The sequence below is a fragment of the Mesoplodon bidens genome (assembly GCF_964165515.1).
Source record: "Mesoplodon bidens genome assembly, chromosome: 18".
In the NCBI taxonomy this organism is placed as follows: Eukaryota; Metazoa; Chordata; class Mammalia; order Artiodactyla; family Ziphiidae; genus Mesoplodon; species Mesoplodon bidens.
In genome coordinates, this window is record NC_138175.1 from 46,953,371 (window position 1) to 46,974,353 (window position 20,983).

The 20,983-nt window shown below is 51.4% G+C and overlaps 1 protein-coding gene across 13 annotated transcripts in view; it reads left to right on the top strand.

The window, feature by feature from the left end:
- Nucleotides 1–20,983, top strand: part of SIPA1L3 (signal induced proliferation associated 1 like 3) — a 238,906-nt gene that overhangs the window by 126,818 nt on the left and 91,105 nt on the right. For all 13 annotated transcript variants that reach the window (XM_081217052.1, XM_081217046.1, XM_081217051.1 and 10 more), the window contains exons 3-4: nt 13,653–15,479; nt 19,568–19,698. In XM_081217052.1, coding sequence (XP_081073178.1) covers nt 13,961–15,479; nt 19,568–19,698 — 1,650 coding nt within the window. In that variant the 5' untranslated portion in view covers nt 13,653–13,960. The remainder of the gene's footprint in view (nt 1–13,652; nt 15,480–19,567; nt 19,699–20,983) is intronic.

Genomic DNA, 20,983 nt, shown 5'->3' on the forward strand with positions numbered 1-20,983 from the left:
TGACAAGACAACCATCTTCTAAAGGAAGTTTGGCCTGGCCACAGGAGTGAGCCCTGCGGGGGAACCTACTGAATATTTAACCACCAGTCCGACCTGGGCAGCAGCAGCCACGAGAGCAGCCTCAGAAGCGGAGTCCTGGAAGCCTCTGTGGGCCCAGCGTTGCCCCACACAGTGACAGCGGGAACACTCGGGGTTCGAGGCAAGCAGCCTTAGACCGAAAAGCTTCAATATCAAAATAAACGGCACGGCCATACCAGTGCATGTGGCTTGACATTGGGCCTGGCTAGAGCCAGGAGATCCCTCGAGGGATGTCCAGCTCCCTGGAGCAGGGGTTGTGCCCCTGATTAAGTCTTCCCAGAAGGGGCTCCCCTGATCACAGAGGCCCGTAGCCCAGCTCTGTCACTGTATCCCCACTCCACGAGCATGGCTGCAGCTCCTGGATGGGCCTGGTGCATGTGCCTGTACTCCAGGAAGAATCCTTTTTTTTTTTTTTTTTTTTTGCGGTACGCGGGCCTCTCACTGTTGTGGCCTCTCCCGTTGCGGAGCACAGGCTCCAGACACACAGGCTCAGCGGCCATGGCTCATGGGCCCAGCCGCTCCGCGGCATGTGGGATCTTCCCGGACCGGGGCACGAACCCGTGTCCCCTGCATCGGTAGGCGGACTCTCAACCACTGCGCCACCAGGGAAGCCTGAAGCATCCTTTTTTAATTTTGGATTTCAAAGTCTCATTTGAAGTGAGTGGGCCTGCTCCCAGAATTGGAACAAGATGCACAATCCACACGTGCTTCATGCGAGGTAGTGACACCCTTGCCTAGCCCACCCAACACCACAGGGACTCAGCAGCAGGTGCCTCCCCTGGCCCTGGCTCTGTGGCCACCAGGAAGGAGGGGCTTGCCCTTCCTCTTGTTCAAGGTTGGCCAGCGTGGGTTACCTGGCTTCTGAGCCATTCCAAGGCCACCTTTGGTCCTATTTGTTTGCTTAAGATATTACTATTATTATTATTACATAAGTGAAAATGATAATAGCTAATCCTTATATATCACTGTGTGCCAGGGATATTCTAAGTCTCTATGTTCATTAATTCATAACATTCCTACGAGTTGAGCCCTATTATTATCTCCATTTTACAGATGGGAAAAGTGAGGTATAGGGAGGCTAAGTCACCTGGCCAAGGTCTGAGTGGCAGAGGGGGGAATTGAACCTGGGTGGTCTTTGCTTCTAACCACTGTGCTACACCTGTCACATCAGGAAGCATCTTCAAGATCTGGTGATAAGTAAGGAAAGCAACTGTGGAGGTATTAACTCGTTTATTTAGAAAAAAATTCTTTTCTGTATATAAGCATTTATTGCAGTTTCAGCATTTTGGGTAAGCACTGCTTCTGTTTCACTGAGGAGCACATGAACACGAGATGGGGTTCCCCTTCCTTCTCTCAGTGGGGCTGGGGGCGAGCATCTTGCCAGGCCACAGAGGAATCTCCACTTGGAAAGATGCGTATGTTTCAGACTCCATGGCCCTAGAGGCGAGGTTGAGGTGGGGACCTGTGCTCTACCCAGCGGGTGGGGCAGCTCTTCCATTCTAACTGCATCCATCAGGGCTTTTCGGTGCGTGGCTTTCACTCCACGTATGTTTCCCTTCCCATGCTCACTTTTAAAACTGAAAACTTAACCCCAGCCTGAGGCGCCCCTCCCCTGTGCAGTTGTGAGCATTTCCTTATAGACTCACAGAGAAAGGTGTGGAAGAAGACATGCAAAACCTATGCACAGGGCTTCTCGCCAGGATTTGGATTCGGGGCAGAGCCTCATAAGGGTCTTGCAGAGGGCCTTGAACTTACATACATACTTGTAAAAATTCATACACAGACATGGAGAATTTTTTTTTTAAGTTTTCCTTTGTCTCCATTCCATTTAACTCCTTAGAAGTAACCACGTTTAATGGTTTGGTGGATGTCTTCCTAGACCCTTTCTTGTACGTTTTATAGAATTTATGTATATACACGCTCACACTAACAAAATCTGTCCCCCTCTTATTTAAACCAAATGGGGTCATGCTATACAAACTGTTCCACAACTTGCTGCTTTTCCTTCCCAAGTGGCAGCATAGAGTAAAAGAGTATAAGGTAGGAAGCTGGATAGCCTCGGTTCAGATCCCAGTGCTACTGGATTCTAGCTGAGTGACCTTGGGCAAGTTACTCAGCCTCTCTGGACTGAGTTGCATTGGCTTTAAATGAGCATGGTCCCTCAGGTAGTCCCTCCCTCACAGGCTTGTCATGAAGATGAAACGGGTGAATGTGTGTAAGCATTTCACCTGGTGCACAGTAAGCACTCAGTAAGTATGAGCCATGCTCATTCCCTTCAGGCCGTGTGGACAATCTGCATGCACACGACACATGGCACTACCTCACTGTTTATCACAGCTGCGGCACCTTCCCTGGAATAGAGGCACCCAGATTCACTTAACCCATCCTCTGCTCGTGGGCATTGGGGCTGTTCCCAGCGCTTCCATATTACAGCAGTGCGGCAGTGTGAGCACCCCTGCAGTTGAACCACCTTGAGTCTGTCTTTCAAGGTGCACTGGGGTGAATATCTGAGGAAGAGATTCCTAGAAGGGGAATTGCTGGGTACAAATAAAACAACATGCACACCTACATTTTCAATGCATAATTCCAGTTCATTCTTCCTATTTCCCCAAGGGGAAAAAACCGATACCGATTTAACTCTGACTTGTGTGGGACCCTCACCTCTTTGGAGCGTAATAGCTGTACATGGCTGCCCTTGCCCCTGTGGGGACTGCCCTTGACTCCCAGGTAGGAATGTGGAGCCCTCCTGGATGCCTGGGAAAGTTTAAATTAGAAACACCCATCCGCTGGGCTCTGACATTAAATATGAAAGTGCAGGTTCTCACAGCGTGATACCGTGATATAATAAGAAAAATATTTTGGTCTTCATTCAGGTTCCTGGCACAAGCGCTTCTAAAACCCTTGGAATTTCCTGAGAGATATGGGTGATACCATCTTTTGTTATTCAAAATAAGCTCCTTTGAACCGTACCTGAGTTTATGCTAAAGAGGTGACTCTTGGTGGACCCCTAAATATCTTCAGAATGGGGCTGGTTGCCAGAGGAACCAACCACGTGATTAGAGGCTTGGGACTTTCAGCTCCACCCTCCTGACCTCTGGGAAGGGAGAGGGGCTGCAGATTAAATCACCAATAGCCACTGATTTAATCCATCAGGCCTTCATAACAGAACCTCCGTGAAGCCCTAAACAACACGGTTCAGAGAGCTTCTAGGTTGGTGAACGCATGCACATACTGGGAGGGCGGCACACCCCAAACTCCACAGGAACAGAAGCTTCTGCACTCAGGACCCTTCTAGACCTCATCCTGTGTATCTCTTCATCTGACTGTTCATCTGTATCCTTTAAAATAAACCAGTAAGTAGTAAGTAGTGTTTCCTGAGTTATGTGAGCTGTTATAGCTAATTATTGAACTTGAGGAGGGGGTCGTGGGAATCTCTGATTTGTAGTCAAGTCAGACAGAAGTGTGGGTAACCTAGGGACCCACTGCTTGCAGTTGGGGTCTGAAGTGGGGACAGTCTTATGGGACTGAGCCCTTTACCTCTGGGGTTTGTGCTCACTCTGGGTAGTTAGTGTCAGGATTGAGTTAAATTGTGGGACACCCAGCCCTACGAGAATTGCTTGGTATGGAAAACCCACACATTTGCTGTCAGAAGTGTTGAGCATACAGAACATATCACAGTAGTATATGGCCATGGTCGAGGCCCTGCTCACTGTTCTTTGGGCTGATGGAGCAGGGTCTCTGCCATGGTACTTTCTAACGAGATTTCTGAGATTTCCATCCGCCTTGTTTCCTGGGGGAGCTCTAAAGTGGTCCTGTGTATGCTCAGGTTTCCAATAAAGTGGAGAAAGATACAGCGGGGAGAAAACAGATTCTTAATCTGAAATCTGCTGAGGTGTTGCTGACATTCCAGAGCTTTGTCCTTATGAATTGATTTCAAAGATACTTGCGTCATTCGTGTATTCACACAACACACCCATTGGACCTGCTGTATCTTTTATGTAGAGCATAGGTGTGGGAGCCAGACTGTCGAGGTTTGAATCCCAGCTGTGTGACTTGGCCATGTTACCCTTGCCTCATCTGTAACACGGGCATGCTAGGGTCCCTACTTAATAGGGTTATAATAACACACAAGTTAATACACCCCACGAGGGTAGCCCCGCACCTGGCCCATCAGGAGAACTCATAAGTATTAGCCTTATTGTCATAAGCATCACCACCGTATCATTCCTCCCCTCTACCCGACCCATGTGGCAAGAACACAAACGTTAGACCCCAGTCCACCACACACTTGGAGCTGTTCAAGGTCTAAGGAGAACAAAAGATACTCAGAGGCTTAAAAATCCTGTGGGCTGGGCTTCCCTGGTGGCACAGTGGTTGAGAGTCCGCCTGCCGATGCAGGGGACACGGGTTCGTGCCCCGGTCCGGGAAGATCCCACATGCCGCGGAGCGGCTTGGCCCGTGAGCCATGGCCGCTGAGCCTGCGTGTCCGGAGCCTGTGCTCCGCAACGGGAGAGGCCACAACAGTGAGAGGCCCGCGTACCGCAAAAAAAAAAAAAAAAAAAAAAATCCTGTGGGCTAACTCTTGTAGTCGAGAGTGTGTGCAGCCCAGAGCCCCGGGAGCTCAGGGAGGGGAGGACAAAGGTGATTCTGCCTGGAGTGTGGAGGGGCTGGCGGGAGGAAGTCACTGCGTGCTGGCCAGCAGCACCGGGGGCGAGGGGTGTGGACAAGGCTCCCTGTCCGCTGAAATACCTCCTGCAGTGGCCACAGTGCCCTTCAGACCAGTAATTGTCACCAAAGATGACCCTCTCAGCAGCATCCAGCCTGTGAACCACCTGGTCCTCCCCCGACCACACCCCCCCTCCAGGGCCTCTCGCACACCTGCCCTCCTGCCCCTCTGCCTGGGCCCGCTATGCTATGGCCAGTGTGCTCACTCCCTCTGACATTTGCGGCCCCTCGAGGCTTGGTGTCAGACGCTCCTCTCTTTGCTCTGTCCATTCCTCTCTCCTCAGCCCTGGCTGCATGTTGGAATCAGCTGCAGAGCTTTTAAAAGACACTCAGGCCTGGGCGCCACCCCAAACCAGCTGATTCAGACTCTCTGGGGGTGGGGTGTGAGCACCTGTATTTTTACTAAGCTCCCCAGTGCCTCTAATGGACAGCTGGGGGAGAGAACCACCGTCTCAGACAACCCCAGAGTGCCTTGTATATGGGCCGCTCCCAGCTTTCCTGCCCCGCTCCCAGCTTTCCTGCCCCGGCACGTCAGCCTCGCTCATCAGCACACCTGGGGCACGGCAGGCGCCCTCTCTTGATGCAGACCCCAGGTCAGAGGGCACCCCCTCTCTGAGCCTACAGGGTGGGACCTCCTCCCAACCTGTCACAGCGTTACATTTTATTCCTTTATATGGCTGACTACCCTTTGAAGTACCCTTGTTTTCTGTCTTTGTTTACTTATTTCTCTGGCTTCCTTCTACTGGAAGTAAGTTCTTAAGGGGTGGGGAGCGTGGTCTGCCCTGCTCAGGGCTGTATCTTCAGCTCCTATAACAGCACATAGTAGATGCTTTAAGAAATTTATTGAATAAATTAATGGATTTTAAGTGCTTAGTGTTTGTGGAATAAATGAGTCATACATGCCTAGTAAATGTTGAACAAGTGAAGAAGTTTTTAGTGCTTTTTCTGACTGAATGAATTTTTTGGACTGAATGATTTGTAAGAACGTGGTAGGTGTGGGAATTCCCTGGCGGTCCAGCGGTTAGGGCTCTGCGCTTTCACTGCCAAGGGCCCAGGTTCCATCCCTGGTCGGGCAACTAAGATCCCACAAGCCCCACAGTGCAGCCAAAAAAAAAAAAAAAAGAATGTGGTAGGTGTTTGTTGTATGAGTGAGTGAATGAATGAATGAGTTTTAAGGACTAACTAGTTTTTTTTTTTTAATTTATTATTTTTGGCTGCGTTGGGTCTTTGTTGCTGCTCGCAGGCTTTCTCTAGTTGTGGTGAGTGGGGGCTACTCTTTGTTGCGGTGCGCAGGCTTCTCACTGCAGTGGCTTCTCTTGTTGCAGAGCACGGGCTCTAGGCGCACAGGCTTCCGTAGTTGTGGTGCGCAGGCTTCAGTAGCTGTGGCTCGCGGGCTCTAGAGTGCAGGCTTACTAGTTGTAGCGCACTGGCTTAGTTGCTCTGCGGCGTGTGGGATCTTCCCGGACCAGGGCTCGAACCCGTGTCCCCTGCATTGGCAGGCAGATTCTTAACCACTGCGCCACCAGGGAAGCCCAAGGACTAACTAGTTCTTACTGGACAAAAGAATGACTTGTATGTGCCCCGAAACTGCTGAATCGCCACTGTGTCCCTGGAGGAGTCATTGTTCTTCCTGAGCCTCTGAGAGTAGCCCTCAGACTTGGTGCCACAACGCTGAGGTATACAGAGCTCACAGGTCTCACTGAGCCCCCATCACAATGACTGAGTCATGTTTCCATAAAGGAGAAACGTCTGGAATAGACCAGGGCAGCCCTGGACACAGAGGCTATATAGGATGGAGGCCCTGGATACCTACTTAGCCCCTCATCTAAGGCCTGTGAAGGGGCAGCATACATACACACACACACAGACACACTCTCTCCCCCCAACACATTACTTTCAGCTTCTTCCCAGGGGCAGACACACTTGGGCACCAAGCAAGCCCTACCTACCCTCAGGTCATGGACCCCAACTGAGACGGTGCTTCCTGGTCCAGAATGAAGTCATTCATCCACTCATTTATTCAGCAGATATTTATTAATGGCCTACTGTGCGTCAGGCTTGTGCCACAGGCGCAGGCAGTGACTCACATTCAGTGCCTCGCAAACTTTACATATGGCAAACAATTAATTACATGGTAAATTGCTTACATATATGTATATATTTTTAATATTTATTTATTCATTTTTGGCTGCATTGGGTCTTAGTTGGGGCATGCAGGATCTTCCTTGTGGCGTGTGGGCTCTTCATTGTGGCACGTGGGCTTCTGTCTAGTTGTGGCGGGCAGGCTCCAGAGTGCGTGGGCTCTGTAGTTGCGGCATGCGGGCTCTTTAGTTGAGGCGCGTGGGCTTAGTTGCCCTGTGGCATGTGGGATTTTAGTTCCCCAACCAGGGATCGAACCCATGTCCCCTGCATTGGAAGGCGGATTCTTAACCCTGGACCACCAGGGAGGTCTCTACTTATATATATTGATGCAGGTACCACCAAAGGGAAATGCAGAGAGCTCAGGTTGGGGATTGAACAGGTTGATGAGAAACGAAGCTTAGGTGGAGGAAGTGTCATTTGTCCTGAGTCTTGAGAAAGAATTACCTAGGTCAAGGAAGGGGAGCAGGAGTGGCATGTACAAAGGTCCTGAGACAGCAGGGAAGATGGGTGTGAGGGGAACTGAAAGAGGGACATTGTGGCCTGGGCTCCAAGAGCAAGGGGAAGAGGAAAGGGAGCCTGGAGGACTGAGAGGAAGGGTTTGAATTTTATTGTGTGGCAAAGGGCCCTTAGGAGAGCAGGAACAGAAGCAGAGACACCAGTGAGGCTGTGGTGTAGTGAACCAGTGAAAGTCACAGCAGCTCAGACCAGAGGGCTGGTGGGAGAGAAAGATGGACTCGGATATGCTGTGGGGAGAGTCAACAGGACGTGGGGTGGTGAATTGGACGTGTGGAGTGAGGGAGAGGAAGTGTGAAGGATGACATTGACGCTTCCAGTTTGAGCCCTTGGGTGGAAGTAAGTGCCTTTTGCTGAGATGCAGAGGAAGCAGATGGCCAGTTGCATTCCTGTTCTGACAGATATTCTGGTGTACCACCCTGTTGACATCTCTTGTCTTGATTTGGCCAATAAAATGTAGTTTGCAGAAGTGACACGTGTCATTCCTGAGCAGGAACTTTAAGGGCCATTGCGTGGTTCAGCCATGTCTTTTCCCTCTGAGATTGGCAGGGTCTCAGGTGAAGGGCTACTCCCTCAACTGGGAACAAAGCTGACATGAGCGGGGCCCTTGGCCAATCCATGATGGACATGCAGTATGAACAAGAAACAAACCCTTGTTGTGTAAGCCTCTGAGCACTTGGGGTCCTTTGTTAGTGTAATGTAGCTCAGCCCGTCCTGACTGTCCTGAGAAGGAGCAAGTTTTGTGGTTGGGAGAGATCAAGAGGTCAGGCTGGGAATGTTCAGTTTGCAGTGCATGTGAGATACAGACGTGGTGGTGTCGAGTAAGCAGGTAAGTACCTGAGTTTGGAACTCAGAAGAGCAGTTGTATCTGGAGATAATTTATCGTGTGTCACCACTGAAGAAAATGAGAATCATGAGGTGCTGGAGTCTGCCTGTGATCACTGGCAGGGCTGGTGCTTGAGCTCAGGACTGCCTCACTTCAGGAATGAAGCAGCTGGGGTCAGTCCCAGCTCCGCTACCTCATAGTCATATGGTCTAGGACACATTACTTCCTTCCTGTTTCCTCATGTGTAAGCTGGAGATAATAATGATATCTACCCCATGGAGCTGCTGTGAGGGTTAAGAGAAATAACAAATGTCAGGTGCTTAGACAAGGACCTGGACCATAGAAGGGTCATACGTGGTAGCTGTTGTTACAGATGTTGTTTTGTTGTTTTTTTGTCATGTAACTAAAATGTCCAGAGGTGGGAAGTGGAATCGGGTTGGCTTCAGGTCCAGGCTTGATGTAGAGACTCAAATGATGACTACAGCCCCCAGATTGTCTGTAACTCTCAGCCCCTTTCACAGATGGTTCTCCCCTCATGGTCACAAGATGGCTACAAGATTCCATCTTTCACATCCTCTCCAGCTCGGGGTAAAAGGGAAAAGCACAGTCTTCAGCCCCAGCACTTCTAGCAAAGACATCACTAGGTCTCTGGTTCTGATTGGGTTGCGTGATTTGTTCCTGACCTTGAGAAGAAGCCCTCCTCTAGCCCGTTGGGTGGAGGTCAGAGCGAGCAGGTTCTCAAAGGGAAATCTGGGCTGTTGTTGGAAAAAGAAGTCATGGAGGCTGGGGGAGCAAACTACAAATGTCTAACCCTGGAAGGCTTGTGTTTTTCCCTTTTCCTCTGCTCTGTGAGGTTCCGGCAGATATTGTGACCCCACAGAGCAGGGCCCTTCAGAGCCAGGACACTGGGGCCGTGGTGCTGGCCTGTCCGCCTGCTGTTCTAGCCTCCAGGCTTGGGGGGCCTGATAAGGAAGCATCCTCTCAGCTGAGAGGTCCCCAGCTTCTTTACAAATGACAGTCTGGGAGCACTTACACAGATACACCATTAGTTGCCCACTCTTCTAACAGACCCTGACGTTTTCTGGGAACCAGTGTGGCCAGCCCCAGGGATGAGTCCTCAGTGGCCCACGGGCAATCAGGATGATCACAGACTCTGGCTGGCCTCACCAGCTTCTCTGGCAACTGGAGTGGCCATAAGGGACCACATCCTGGCCAATGAGACATAAAAGAATGTCTGTGGAGGGAGGAGCAATGTTCTGGCAATGTTCTTCTTCCTGATTAGGGTCAGATCGGTAAGAACACTCTTACATCATCCCTTTCTTTACCCCTCGCCAGTAGTTCAGTGAGAGGCATGGCTGTGGCTGCCAGCTTGTGACCACGGGGCCACAAGCCAAAGATGTAAGCCAGCAGCACACTGCGGGACGGCAGTGGGGGAGAAAGAGAAAACGCCTGACGTCAGTTCCCTGTACGAAGCGTGGAGCTGCCATATCTGGCCTCCTTGTTACATGAGATAATGAAATGTCTTCATTGCCCAAGACACTATTGGATGGTATTGTTACTTGCAGCCAAATGCCTCCCACCTGACTCACCCACTGTCGCTTGCTTCTCATTGTGCCACTGCCTTGGCCCCATTTGTTCGCTCCACCATCCGCAGCTGCCTTCTTTGCACACAGCACCGTGTCTTAGTCCAGGTCCTCAGATGCCAGCAGCAAAAGCCTTGCTTGACAGTCTTGGGCAGAGGCAGATTTATCAGTGGCTTACAGAATCAACAGGAGGCCAGAGGAGCAATTGTAGAAAACACGCAGGAGCCAAGCAACACTGGAAGAAAGGAACGCCAGGGTCCCTAGCAAGTGACATGTAGGAAAAGTCAGATCCACATCCCCCGCTACTGCAGGACACCCTCCAGCCTTTTTATGCTCTGCGGAGGTCCTGTGCCCACCCCTGGCTGTGCTTCTGTAATTGCGGGGAGGGGGAAGAACTCCTGCCAAAGATATGCAAAGAACAGTGATAATAGCAGGGACCACGAGGTAGATGGTATTATCCCCATTTTACAGATTGAAATTGAGTCACAGTTTCAGTAACCAGCCCATGGCACACCAGTATCTGAACCCAGGCGGTCTGGCTCTCATAACAAGAGGTTCCCCATCAGGAAGATCAGAGTGCTTTTAGGAAGAGGGAGTTCGACAGAGACAGCTAGAAAGGGACCAGTGTGCACCGGTCCCTGAATCCCAGAGAGGCTGTGGGTATCATACACTCAGTCTGTGAACGTCACAGAGACTCGGCTGCACCTGCTCGGGGAAGGGATTTGTGCAGAGACTGGGGCCTCAAGAACATCTGTGTGTTTTCATAGAAGGGAGCAAAGCGAATTGGGGGTTTCCGACTGAGCTGAAACAAAATGCCGTCAGCAAAGCCCATCTGTCAGAGGTGTTTGCACAAGCAAGTCAGGGTCGCATCGGGGCCACTGCGTTTCCCAACCAGCCCAAACGTGACCTCAAAGGACTAATCCTCTGAACTCTGCCAGGCTGACCCAAGGGCACAGCTGGGCTGCCAAACAGTGCCAACAGTGCCCTCAGCTGGTCGGGATACCCCAGCCTGGCCTGGGATCCGGGGCCCAGCAGAGTTTGGGGCTGCCCTCAGGCCCTCATCTCTGGCGAAGCTGAAGACCGGTCACCGAAAGTCACAAACCAGCAGCCCCTGCTCAAATCAGGCCCACATACTTACTTTGTTGGCCCTCATTGTGGTGTGTGTTGGTAATTCATCTGTTGACTAAGAATACATGTAAGTAATGCAAGTGGTAGCCAGTGGTGTGCAGTAAAAAATGAGGCTCCTTTCTGCCCCTTCCAAAACACAGATCCTGGGGATACACAGTAGCTCACATTCTTATGGGCGGTGGGGGAGGCCAGGAATAAATCAGAGATATAAATGGGTATAAGTACTAAAGAAAATAAATGAAGCAGGGATGGGGCTGGGAGTGGAGAGGAAAGATACCCAGTTTCCCTCCCCAGGGGCAACCACCATGAGCAGTTTCTTGAAAATCCTTTTAGAGGTCATCTCTGCATGTTAGTTTGTTGCTGTCATAGCTGTTGTTTTTGTTTCTCAGATTGGGAGATGTTGCATACAGTTCTAGATTTCTGGTTTCTCTTGAAAAATCCCATGATCAGGCATCCACATGCCTGCAAGGCTTCGTTGCAGGAGCTGAGGCCCAGCTACCTCTTCAGAGGACGCCTCTGCTGTCCAGGTCCCCGCGGCTTCACCTGGCCTCCATCTCCCTTAACCAGCCCAACCCTGGGGACTCTCCACTTTCCTGCCCCTTCTCTGCCACCTCCCCTGTATGCCTCCCTGTGGTATCTTCAGGAATGCTCATGGGGAACCAGGAAGAGGGCGCTCTTGCTCCCCGCCCCCACCTCTCCCCTCACCTGGTTCTCACTTTCTCAGAGGCTATAGGCGCCCCTTCTTTTTTGCTCCATGAATCTGCTTCATGCTTCCCCGGCGGTGCCTCTCTGCCAGCTAATTCCATACCTCTAGGCATGAGTTGTGAAATGCCTCCTACACGTGTACACGTGTGCGTACACACACACACACACGCACACACTCATACACATGCTCACACAGGAGGCCTTCCACTTACTCAGAAAGCACCAACACTCGCTTACTCACGAGCCAGTCACATCACTCACAATGGCTATGTCCAGTTCCACATTCCAAGGGAGTCACCTTGAGTCAGATGCCCAGGCCGACCCAGCACTCTGCTGCCCTGAATAAAATCAGTTCTGTTGGCAGGAGAAAGGGGCACAGCTGCTGGGACAAGCAGCAGGTTCTGCCACAGGCCGTGATCCACTTTCCCCTTCCTTCCCCACTGAGGGTTTCATCTTCCAGAAGCTCAGGGTAGAGACAAAGGGAAGTGATCCTGCAGAGTACTTTATGTTGCCGGGCAGAAGAAGAATGAACTCCCTTCCCCAGAGGTCTGCAAGTCAGGATGCACTAAACACATCAGGTCAGGTGGAGGCTGTCTGTTCGCTCATTAGTGAACGAGTGTCCTGGACACTATTCCAGGAGCTGGGGCTACATCAGTGAACAACACAGATAGCCCTGCCGTTCTGGAACTGATAACTTAGTGATGGAGATAATCAGTAAATAGCAAACTAATTTCAATTAGTGGTAACCTCTAAGGAAAAAGAAGAAAGCAGAGTGACAGAGAAAGGCTCCTAGAGTGGTTTGGGAAGGCTTCATTAAAGAATGAATATCAAGTTAGGGAACCAGCCTGGTGAAGCACTGAGGAAGGATACCCACATATCCTATATGGGGCCTGATATGTCAGAAGAACAGAAAAGAAGGCCAGTGTGATGGGAGAGGCACATCCCTTAGTTGGGGCTGGGGAGAGGCAACAGGGAGACTGGCCAGTCCTGTGGGGCTCATGAGCCAGCGGAAGGAATTTGGATTTTATTCTAATGCAGTAAGAAGCCACTGGGGACATGTCAGCAAAGAAGCAACAGGAGCTGATCTGCCAGCTCTCATAGTATCAATATTTATTAATCACATAGATTTCTAGAGACATTCCCTCCCCCAGGTCCACCGGTGCTCATGGTGATTCCTCCATCTTTTTCACTTCCTTTCTGGCGGGGTGGCTGGTCAGGTGGACTACAAAACAGATGGACAACCGTGCAGCCTCTGTGTACAACCACCAGTAGACAGGACTCATGGGGGGCAGAGGAACATGTTCAATGGCACCACAGGGAACAGTCAGCCAGATCCTGAAAGTGGGAAGCTCCACAGGACAAGTGACCTCATTCCTTCCATAAGTAAATAGCATCCAGGTGGGGGAGGGGGGGTTGTAGAGTAGTGGAGACTTAAGAAATATATATGCCAAAGCAGAGTACAGATCTTGTTTGGATCCTGATTTGAACAAGTCAACTATCAAAAGACATCTTTGAGACAATGCGGGGAAATGTAATGCAGTTGGGGTATTACATGACATTAAAGAATTCTTATTTATCTAGATGGGTATGATAAAGGTATCGTGATTCCTTTTTTTTTGAAGGCCTTATATGCTAGGGATACAAGCTAAATTATTTATAGGTAAAATGGCCTGATGTCTGGGATTTATTCTAAAATATTGTGCCAAAAACAAAGTGGAGGAGTAGGGGAACAGATGAAACAGGAATGGCAAATAGTTAATAGCGTTGAAGCTGGTGGGGTGGCTTATCATGTCCTTCTCTCTGCTTTTGGGTATGTTTGAAATTTTCCATAATAAAATGGTTTCTGTGGTTTTGTTTGTTTGTTTTTAAATGAGTAAAGCTGTCAAAAACAAAAGGTCATTCTCTGGGAGCAGTAATATCACATCTCACCTTTGCCTTTTTTCCCTTTTCAGCATGGCAGGGAAGGCACCCCTGCAGCCTGCCAGCCCTCACGCACACCTGCCGCTTGCTCTGCCCTGCTGAGCCACTCAGTCTGGAGGCCCCGGGACAGCGCCTGCCTCGTGAGGTTGTCCTGGCTCAGTTGTCCACAGCGATGGTGGAGAACTGGACTCCACAGGCTCACAACCTTCCCGACAGGCTTCAGGGGCCAGAATCCTTCATCCTGGGACTGGTGGCCCTGAACAATGGCTGAGGGCCAGGGGACCCCATAAAGTTCGTCTACAGCTTTCAGGGGCCAGTAGCACTCCAGTGCCCGTGGACTATGACCACCTATCGGCCCATTCCCAATGATGGTGTGGACCTGGCCGTCAGCTGTGGGACCAGGGCAGCCGATGTCCTCCCCGGCCCGCACACAGGGGACTACGCTCCCATGGGATTCTGGGTCCAGAACGGCAGCATGCCCCAGCCAGTGGGTGAGAGCCCGGCCAGTGCCACCACCCGCCCCAGTCCCACCACCCCCGCGGTGCCCAAGATGGGTGTGCGGGCAAGAGTGGCCGACTGGCCGCCCAAGCGGGAGGCCCTGAGAGAACAGAACAACCCCAGCCCCTCACAGGACACAGATGGCACAAAGGCCACAAAGGTGGCCCATTCCATGAGAAGCGTACAGAACGGACAGCCCCCCGCCAGCACCCCGGCTTCCTCAGGGTCCAAAGCCTTGCACCGACTCTCCAGGAGAAGGTCTAAGGATGTGGAGTTCCAGGACGGGTGGCCCCGGTCCCCCGGCAGGGCCTTCCTCCCGCTGCGGCACCGCAGCAGCAGCGAGATCACCCTCAGCGAGTGCGACCTGGAGGACGCGGCGGAGCCCCGGGGCGCCCGGCACACGGGGGCGCTGCCGCTCTTCCGCGAGTATGGGAGCACGTCCTCCATCGACGTGCAGGGCGTGCCCGAGCAGAGCTTCTTCGACATCCTCAACGAGTTCCGCAGCGAGCAGCCCGAGGCCCGGGGTGCCCCGAGCCTCACTGAGCTCCTGCGTGCCGATCCCGGCCGACAGGTCACAAGGGGCGGCAGTGGAACCAAGGGGGACGCCCGCAACGGACAGCCCGCCAAGGACGGCCTGTTGCCACTGCAGCCCATAAAGGAGAAGGAGAAGGCCCGGAAAAAGCCCACACGGGGCTTGGGCGGCGGGGATGCGGTGGACTCGTCCATCTTCAGGAAGCTGCGGAGCAGTAAAGCCGAGGGCGAAGCGGCCCGGTGCCCCGGGGAGGCCGAGGACGGCCGGAGTCCCCCGGAGGCCAGCAGGCCGTGGGTCTGCCAGAAGAGCTTCGCCCATTTCGACGTGCAGAGTATGCTGTTCGACCTCAACGAGGCGGCCGCCAACCGGGCGTCCACGGCCCAGCGGCGGAACACGACCACCGGGGCTTCGGCCGCCTCGGCCATGGCGTCCCTCACGGCGTCGCGGGCCCACAGCCTCGGCGGCCTGGACCCCGCCTTCACCAGCACGGAGGACTTGAACTGCAAGGAGAACCTGGAGCAGGACCTCGGCGACGACAACAGCAACGACCTGCTGCTCAGCTGCCCGCACTTCCGCAACGAGATCGGCGGTGAGTGCGAGCGCAACGTGAGCTTCTCCTGGGCGGCCGCAGGCTCCACGGGCAGCGGTGGGGGCGGCGGAGAGGGCCGCCCTCCGGAGCCCGCCCTGAGTGCCTACCGCACCAACGCCAGCATCTCGGTGCTGGAGGTGCCCAAGGAACAGCAGAGGACGCAGAGTCGCCCACGGCAGTACAGCATCGAGCACGTGGACCTGGGCGCCCGCTACTACCAGGACTACTTCGTGGGCAAAGGTGAGGTGGGGGAGGCACCTGGTCTCTGAAACTGTCACTGCTCATTCATTCGCTGCCAGGCCCTGCCCTGGGCACCGAGGGTGCAGAAAGACACAAGACCTCCCTCAGAGAGGGGCTGTGAGGACGCAGGGAGTCCAGCCTCATGACACATGGGTAGCACTCCAAAACCCTGAGCTACATGAAACAGTAGATATGCATTAACTTAGCAAATAGGTGCTTGGGTCAGCTGTGTGCCAGGGCACTTTCTAGAGCTGGGGGATACAGTATTGACCAGCTTGAAACAAAAACCTTGTCTTCCTAATGTCTTAGTAGGGTAAGACAAACAATAAAACTAGATAAATATGTAAACTATCTAAGGTGTGGTGGGTGGCAAGTGGGGTGGAGAAAAGTAAAGCAGGGAAGAGGGAAACAGTGTCAGCGCTGGGAGTTGCATTTTCAGTAGGGAATGGTCAGGGAGGGCCTCCTAGGTGGGTGCCCTTTGAGTACTGAGGTGAAGGAGGTGAGGGAGGGAGCCTTGTGGAGATTGAAGACAGTGTTCCTGACACGAGAAACAAGTACAATAGTCCTGGAACACTGGAGGAATAGGACGGAGGCCAGTGTTGCTGGGACAGAGTGACTGAGGGAGAGTGGAAGGAGCTGAGACAGGTGACGGGGCAGATCATGTGGGACTTTGTGAGCCACAGTGAGGACTCTCACTTTTACCCTGAGTGAGATGGGGCCGCAGGAAAGTTCTGAGCAGGAGAGGGCCTTGATCTGACTCGGGTATTCTCAGCCTCCCTCTAGGGAGCAGGCTGTGGGGGCAGGGGGAGCTGGGAGACCGAGGAGGAGGCTGCTGCAATGGTCCAGGCAGGAGATGATGATGGGCAGGTCTAGGGGAGCCTAAGAGGGGGGAAGAAGCTGGCAGGTTCTGGATTCCCTTTGATGGCGGAGCTGTTGATGTTTGGAGGGTGTTAACACAGGCATCACACATGGTTAAGTTCATTGGTGCTGATGAGGCAATCCTAGGAGGCAGCAGAGCCGTAGTGCAGAGACCACAAACCCAGGCAGCCTCAGGGACCAGGCAGGAGACAATAGAGGGAAGCAAACCAGGCAGGGGCTGCACAAAGGGCAGCTCCTGCTCAGCTCCAGCTCACTGTTGTCATCAGGAAGTATAGACAAGCTCAGTGTTGCCAGCCTTTCCAATTTTTCTAGATTCTCCTGAAATTCACATTTTTTAATATGGATTCTCCTATATCAATTCAGAATTGAATTGATATAGTGACAGGCTTAAAACAACATAGAAGTTTATCTGTCTCACATAAAGAAGTCTGGAGATGTGCAGCCCAGGACTGGTATGGTTACTCCTCAGAAACAGTGGAATGCCAGCCTTAGTGCATGGCCTCTGAGCCCTCAGGGTGGTCTCCTGGTCCAAAATGGCTGTTGGAGTTCCAGCCATCACATCCATGTTTCCAGGCAAAGAAAAGGAGGAAAGGATTCGGGCGAAATGTCAAGTCAGCACCCCTACCTTTTTTTTTTTTTTTTTTTCAAGTCAGCCCCTTTTTTTTTTTTTTTTTTTTTGGCGGTACGCGGGCCTCTCACTGTTGTGGCCTCTCCCATTGCGGAGCACAGGCTCCGGACGCGCAGGCCCAGCGGCCATGGCTCACGGGCCCAGCCGCTCCGCGGCATGCGGGATCCTCCCAGAACGGGGCACGAACCCGTGTGCCCTGCATCGGCAGGCGGACTCTCAACCACTGCGCCACCAGGGAAGCCCCTCAAGTCAGCCCCTTTTAAAGAACATTCTCAGAAGTCCCAGCCAACTGCTTCTGGTTATTGGCCACACCTGTCTGCCAGGCAGGCTGAGAAATGTTAGTTTTTAGGTAGACATAGCCCCTCTCTTTTCTTCCTCCAAGAACAGAGGGTTTCTCTTAAAATGAAGGAAGGGAAGAATAGATAATGGATAGGCAGCCGGTACTCCACAGCAACTAGTTTAAAAAAATTTTTTTAAGCAGTATCCTAGTCAAATACAACAAATGTCAATTAGATCATCCAGAGTACAGTCTCTGGAGGTCCACCAGTGTTGGAGTCCGACAGCCCTGGGTTTGGGATGTCTTTTTCATAGCTTATTAGCTACGTGACACATTTTACCCCTTGGACTCCGTGTCCTCACGTGAGGAGCAGAGATGATTGTAGCAGCATCACCTGCCCAGAAACAAAATGCCACAGAGACTGAAAATTAAGTGATGAAAAAAGGAGTTCAGATAGTCACTAACCAAGAGAAAACCGGTGAGGTGACATCAGTATCACACAAAATAGATTTCAAGGCTAAAAGCATTTGTTAGAAGACCCAAAAGGGCCATTTCTTATTGACTTTTTAAAAATTTACCAAGAAACTGTAATAGTTGTGAACGTTTGTATACCTGGCAACCTGTTTGAGGGGTATATAAGTAAAAAACTAATACAGCGACAGGGAGACATGAACAAATCCACAACCCATGGGAGAAGTTGACAGGGTCGCTCTTTGAAATTGACGAATCTAGTAGCCAGAAAGTAAGGCTGAGAGGATTTGAAACCTGGTTTTGCATTTATATTATATTAATTTTCTACCTAACCAACAGAGAACACGTCCTTTTCAACTTGCACGTAGGAATACCTACACGGAAGGACTGTGGTTAGGATCAAATAAGATTGTACATCAAAACAGTTCTTCATCAGGCAGATAGTGAGTACTTATTGTGGAGCATTAAAAAGAAGCTTTTCTTTCAAAAAATGATTTCTTTGTGGCCCTGGAAACTCATAAATAAGTTAGTCATTGGTCAGTGTTTATTGATTGCCTATTTTATGCTAAGACCGCAAGGTACTGGGTATGCATTGGCGGAAAACAAAACAGATCCTGCGGCTGTTTCAGGAACGAACTGATATCTGTGGAGCACACTTATTCTGTTCTCTGACCAGCTGGGGAGATTGTTTAACCCACTGCAGGTGTTCTTATTGGGACCATTAATTAACACACATTTGATCCTTAGATAAGCCTTTGATTCACCAAAAGCACCTCATGAGCATAGGAACCAACATTTAAATATTGAGAGCGCTGGGGTGGGAAGGAATTTCTGGCAGTGCGTAGCTGCTGACTTCATGGACTTAAGACAGACTGCTGGTAGGCATCTACCACAAGCAGGAGATACTTGGGTTATATATCAGTTAGAACTGTTTGCCTGGAAGGATTATAAGACAGCAGCATGTTTTTTTTAAAAGGGGAGACAGCTGTCATTTTGGGGAGAGAACAGGAGATTTCCTCTGTGACTTGTTGAAGACTGTCACCATAAGAAAAAAAAGAGTAGTGTTTAAGTTTCCTACGTCTATAGAAATATGGTTAGGTAAAGGTGACGCTTGGGGACTGGAATCATGGTCCTTTTCTGTGACAAACATCATGCCCTGGGGGTAGTACTAGCCAGCACATCTCATGTGCTTACTCTGTGCCCGGCCCTGTGCTGAGTGCTCCATGCTTATTAACCTATTTAGTCCTTACAACCGGCTGAGAGAGGGGTCCATCCTTCCTGATACCATTGTACTGATGAGAATGCCATCAAGTGACTTGGGCCACACATCTAATGAGTCCAGGGCCCGGATTTCAGCCGGGCAGAAGCCTCTCTAGACTAGAATCTAACCCCTTCACGAGGGCTAATTGGCAGCTAAGCTGCTGAACATTTGCAAATATGGGATAATCACAGCGAAGCCAGGTTTATAACATGGCACGCACTGCACTAAGCGTTTGTTGTTCATAGCCTCATTTCACTCTCACATCGGCTCTATGAATCATGGGTAGCGTGAGGGCCCCCCATTTCCCAGATGAGAGCACTGAGACAGGAAATTTCTGTGACTGGCAAGGGAGTATAGTAGGGTGGGCTTTATAACCTCTTACGGTCTCTCCATTGAGTGTGGTCGTGACCAGCCGTGAGGTTTGTGTGACCAGGATCCCAAGAGCCTGCACAAGCGCCCTGCACGGGTTGCACAAGGGCCTTCCCCGGCTGTCCTCTCAGCAGGCCTGCCGTGGGACGTCACCCCTCCTTCCCAGAGAGCTGACTCTGAGCTCTCCTGCTCTTCCCTCTCAGAGCATGCCAATTACTTTGGCGTGGACGAGAAGCTGGGACCAGTGGCCGTGAGCATCAAACGGGAGAAACTGGAGGACCACAAGGACCACGGGCCTCAGTACCAGTACAGGATCATCTTCCGGACCCGCGAGGTAGGTCCCATTGCTATTGTTATTATTACATAAATCACAGCCACTCACATCTATGAGCCCTTACTCTGTGCCAGGTTCTGTGGGCAAGGGCTTCCCCTGTTTTAACTCGTAATCCTTCCAACAGCCTCAGGAGAGCAATCCTGCCAGTCTCCCCATTTTACAGAAGGGAAGACTGAGTCTCAGAAACATGTCTGAAATCAGTGACTAAGTGGCCAGGATTGGAATCCAGTGTGTCTGACTGCAGAGCCCAAGATTCTGACATTTGCAAAAGATTAACTGTGATGAGTATAAAAAATAAAGGGAGAGATATAGGGGATTCTTTCAGGATTGTGAGATGCCCTGCAGAGTGGAAAGGAGAATTAAGGCAGCAAGTCTCGGGCAGGGCAGGAATTGGGGAAGTCTCAGCAGCAGGCACTGCTGTTGACGTTGATCAGCTCAAAACAGTCCCAGCCTGCCTACTTTCATTCAGAATAGAGGATCCCATTGTCCTGGCTTGGTCAGAGGTCTTCCCTTGCAATAAATGTCAGCTGTGGCTAGGGAACAAGGCCCGTTGGGGGCACCCTGCTCGATTAGGACTCTTAAGGTGTAAGTGGCAGAAATCTACTTCTGTCTGGTTTAAGCCAGAAATAGAACTCATTGGTTCATGTAACTGCAAATCCAGGGGTAGGAATGGCTTCAGGCATAGCTGGCCCCAGGCACTCAAATGATGTCACCGGAACTCTGCCTCCTTATCTCTCCTGCTCAGCTGGCTCTGCTGCTTTTCGCATTGTGAATGTCATCCTCTTCTGCTACCAACAAGCTCTCTCCAAGTCATGGGAAAATGGGGACCGGCTGCTCAAATCTTTTCCATCTTTATACTTTCTCCTCCACGTTCCTATCTGCTGAATCTCTGGGAAGGACTCTTGATTGGCTCTGCTTGGATCACAAGCCTGGGCCAGTCACTGTTGTCAGGGATGATAGAGGACTCTGTCTAGATCTAGGGCATGTGCTCCACCCTGGGTCCAGGGGCCAGGCTGGGCACTGTGATCGACAGTTCTGTTAGAGCCACCGACAGGTGGTGGTAGGGGGGCGGTTCCTCAGCAGAAGGTGGGGAGCTAGGCCAGTAGAAATGATAGAGACTTCCAAAAGACCTCAAAGGAAGACCTTTTCAGAAAAGGAGCAATCATCAGCTGGGCAGGCCCCCAAAATGGACCTCCCTCACCCCTGCATTACCTCATTCCCCCTTGGGCCTGGGCTTTTGCACAGACATGGGAGCCCAACAGGCAGGCACTGCCAGGGAGTTTGG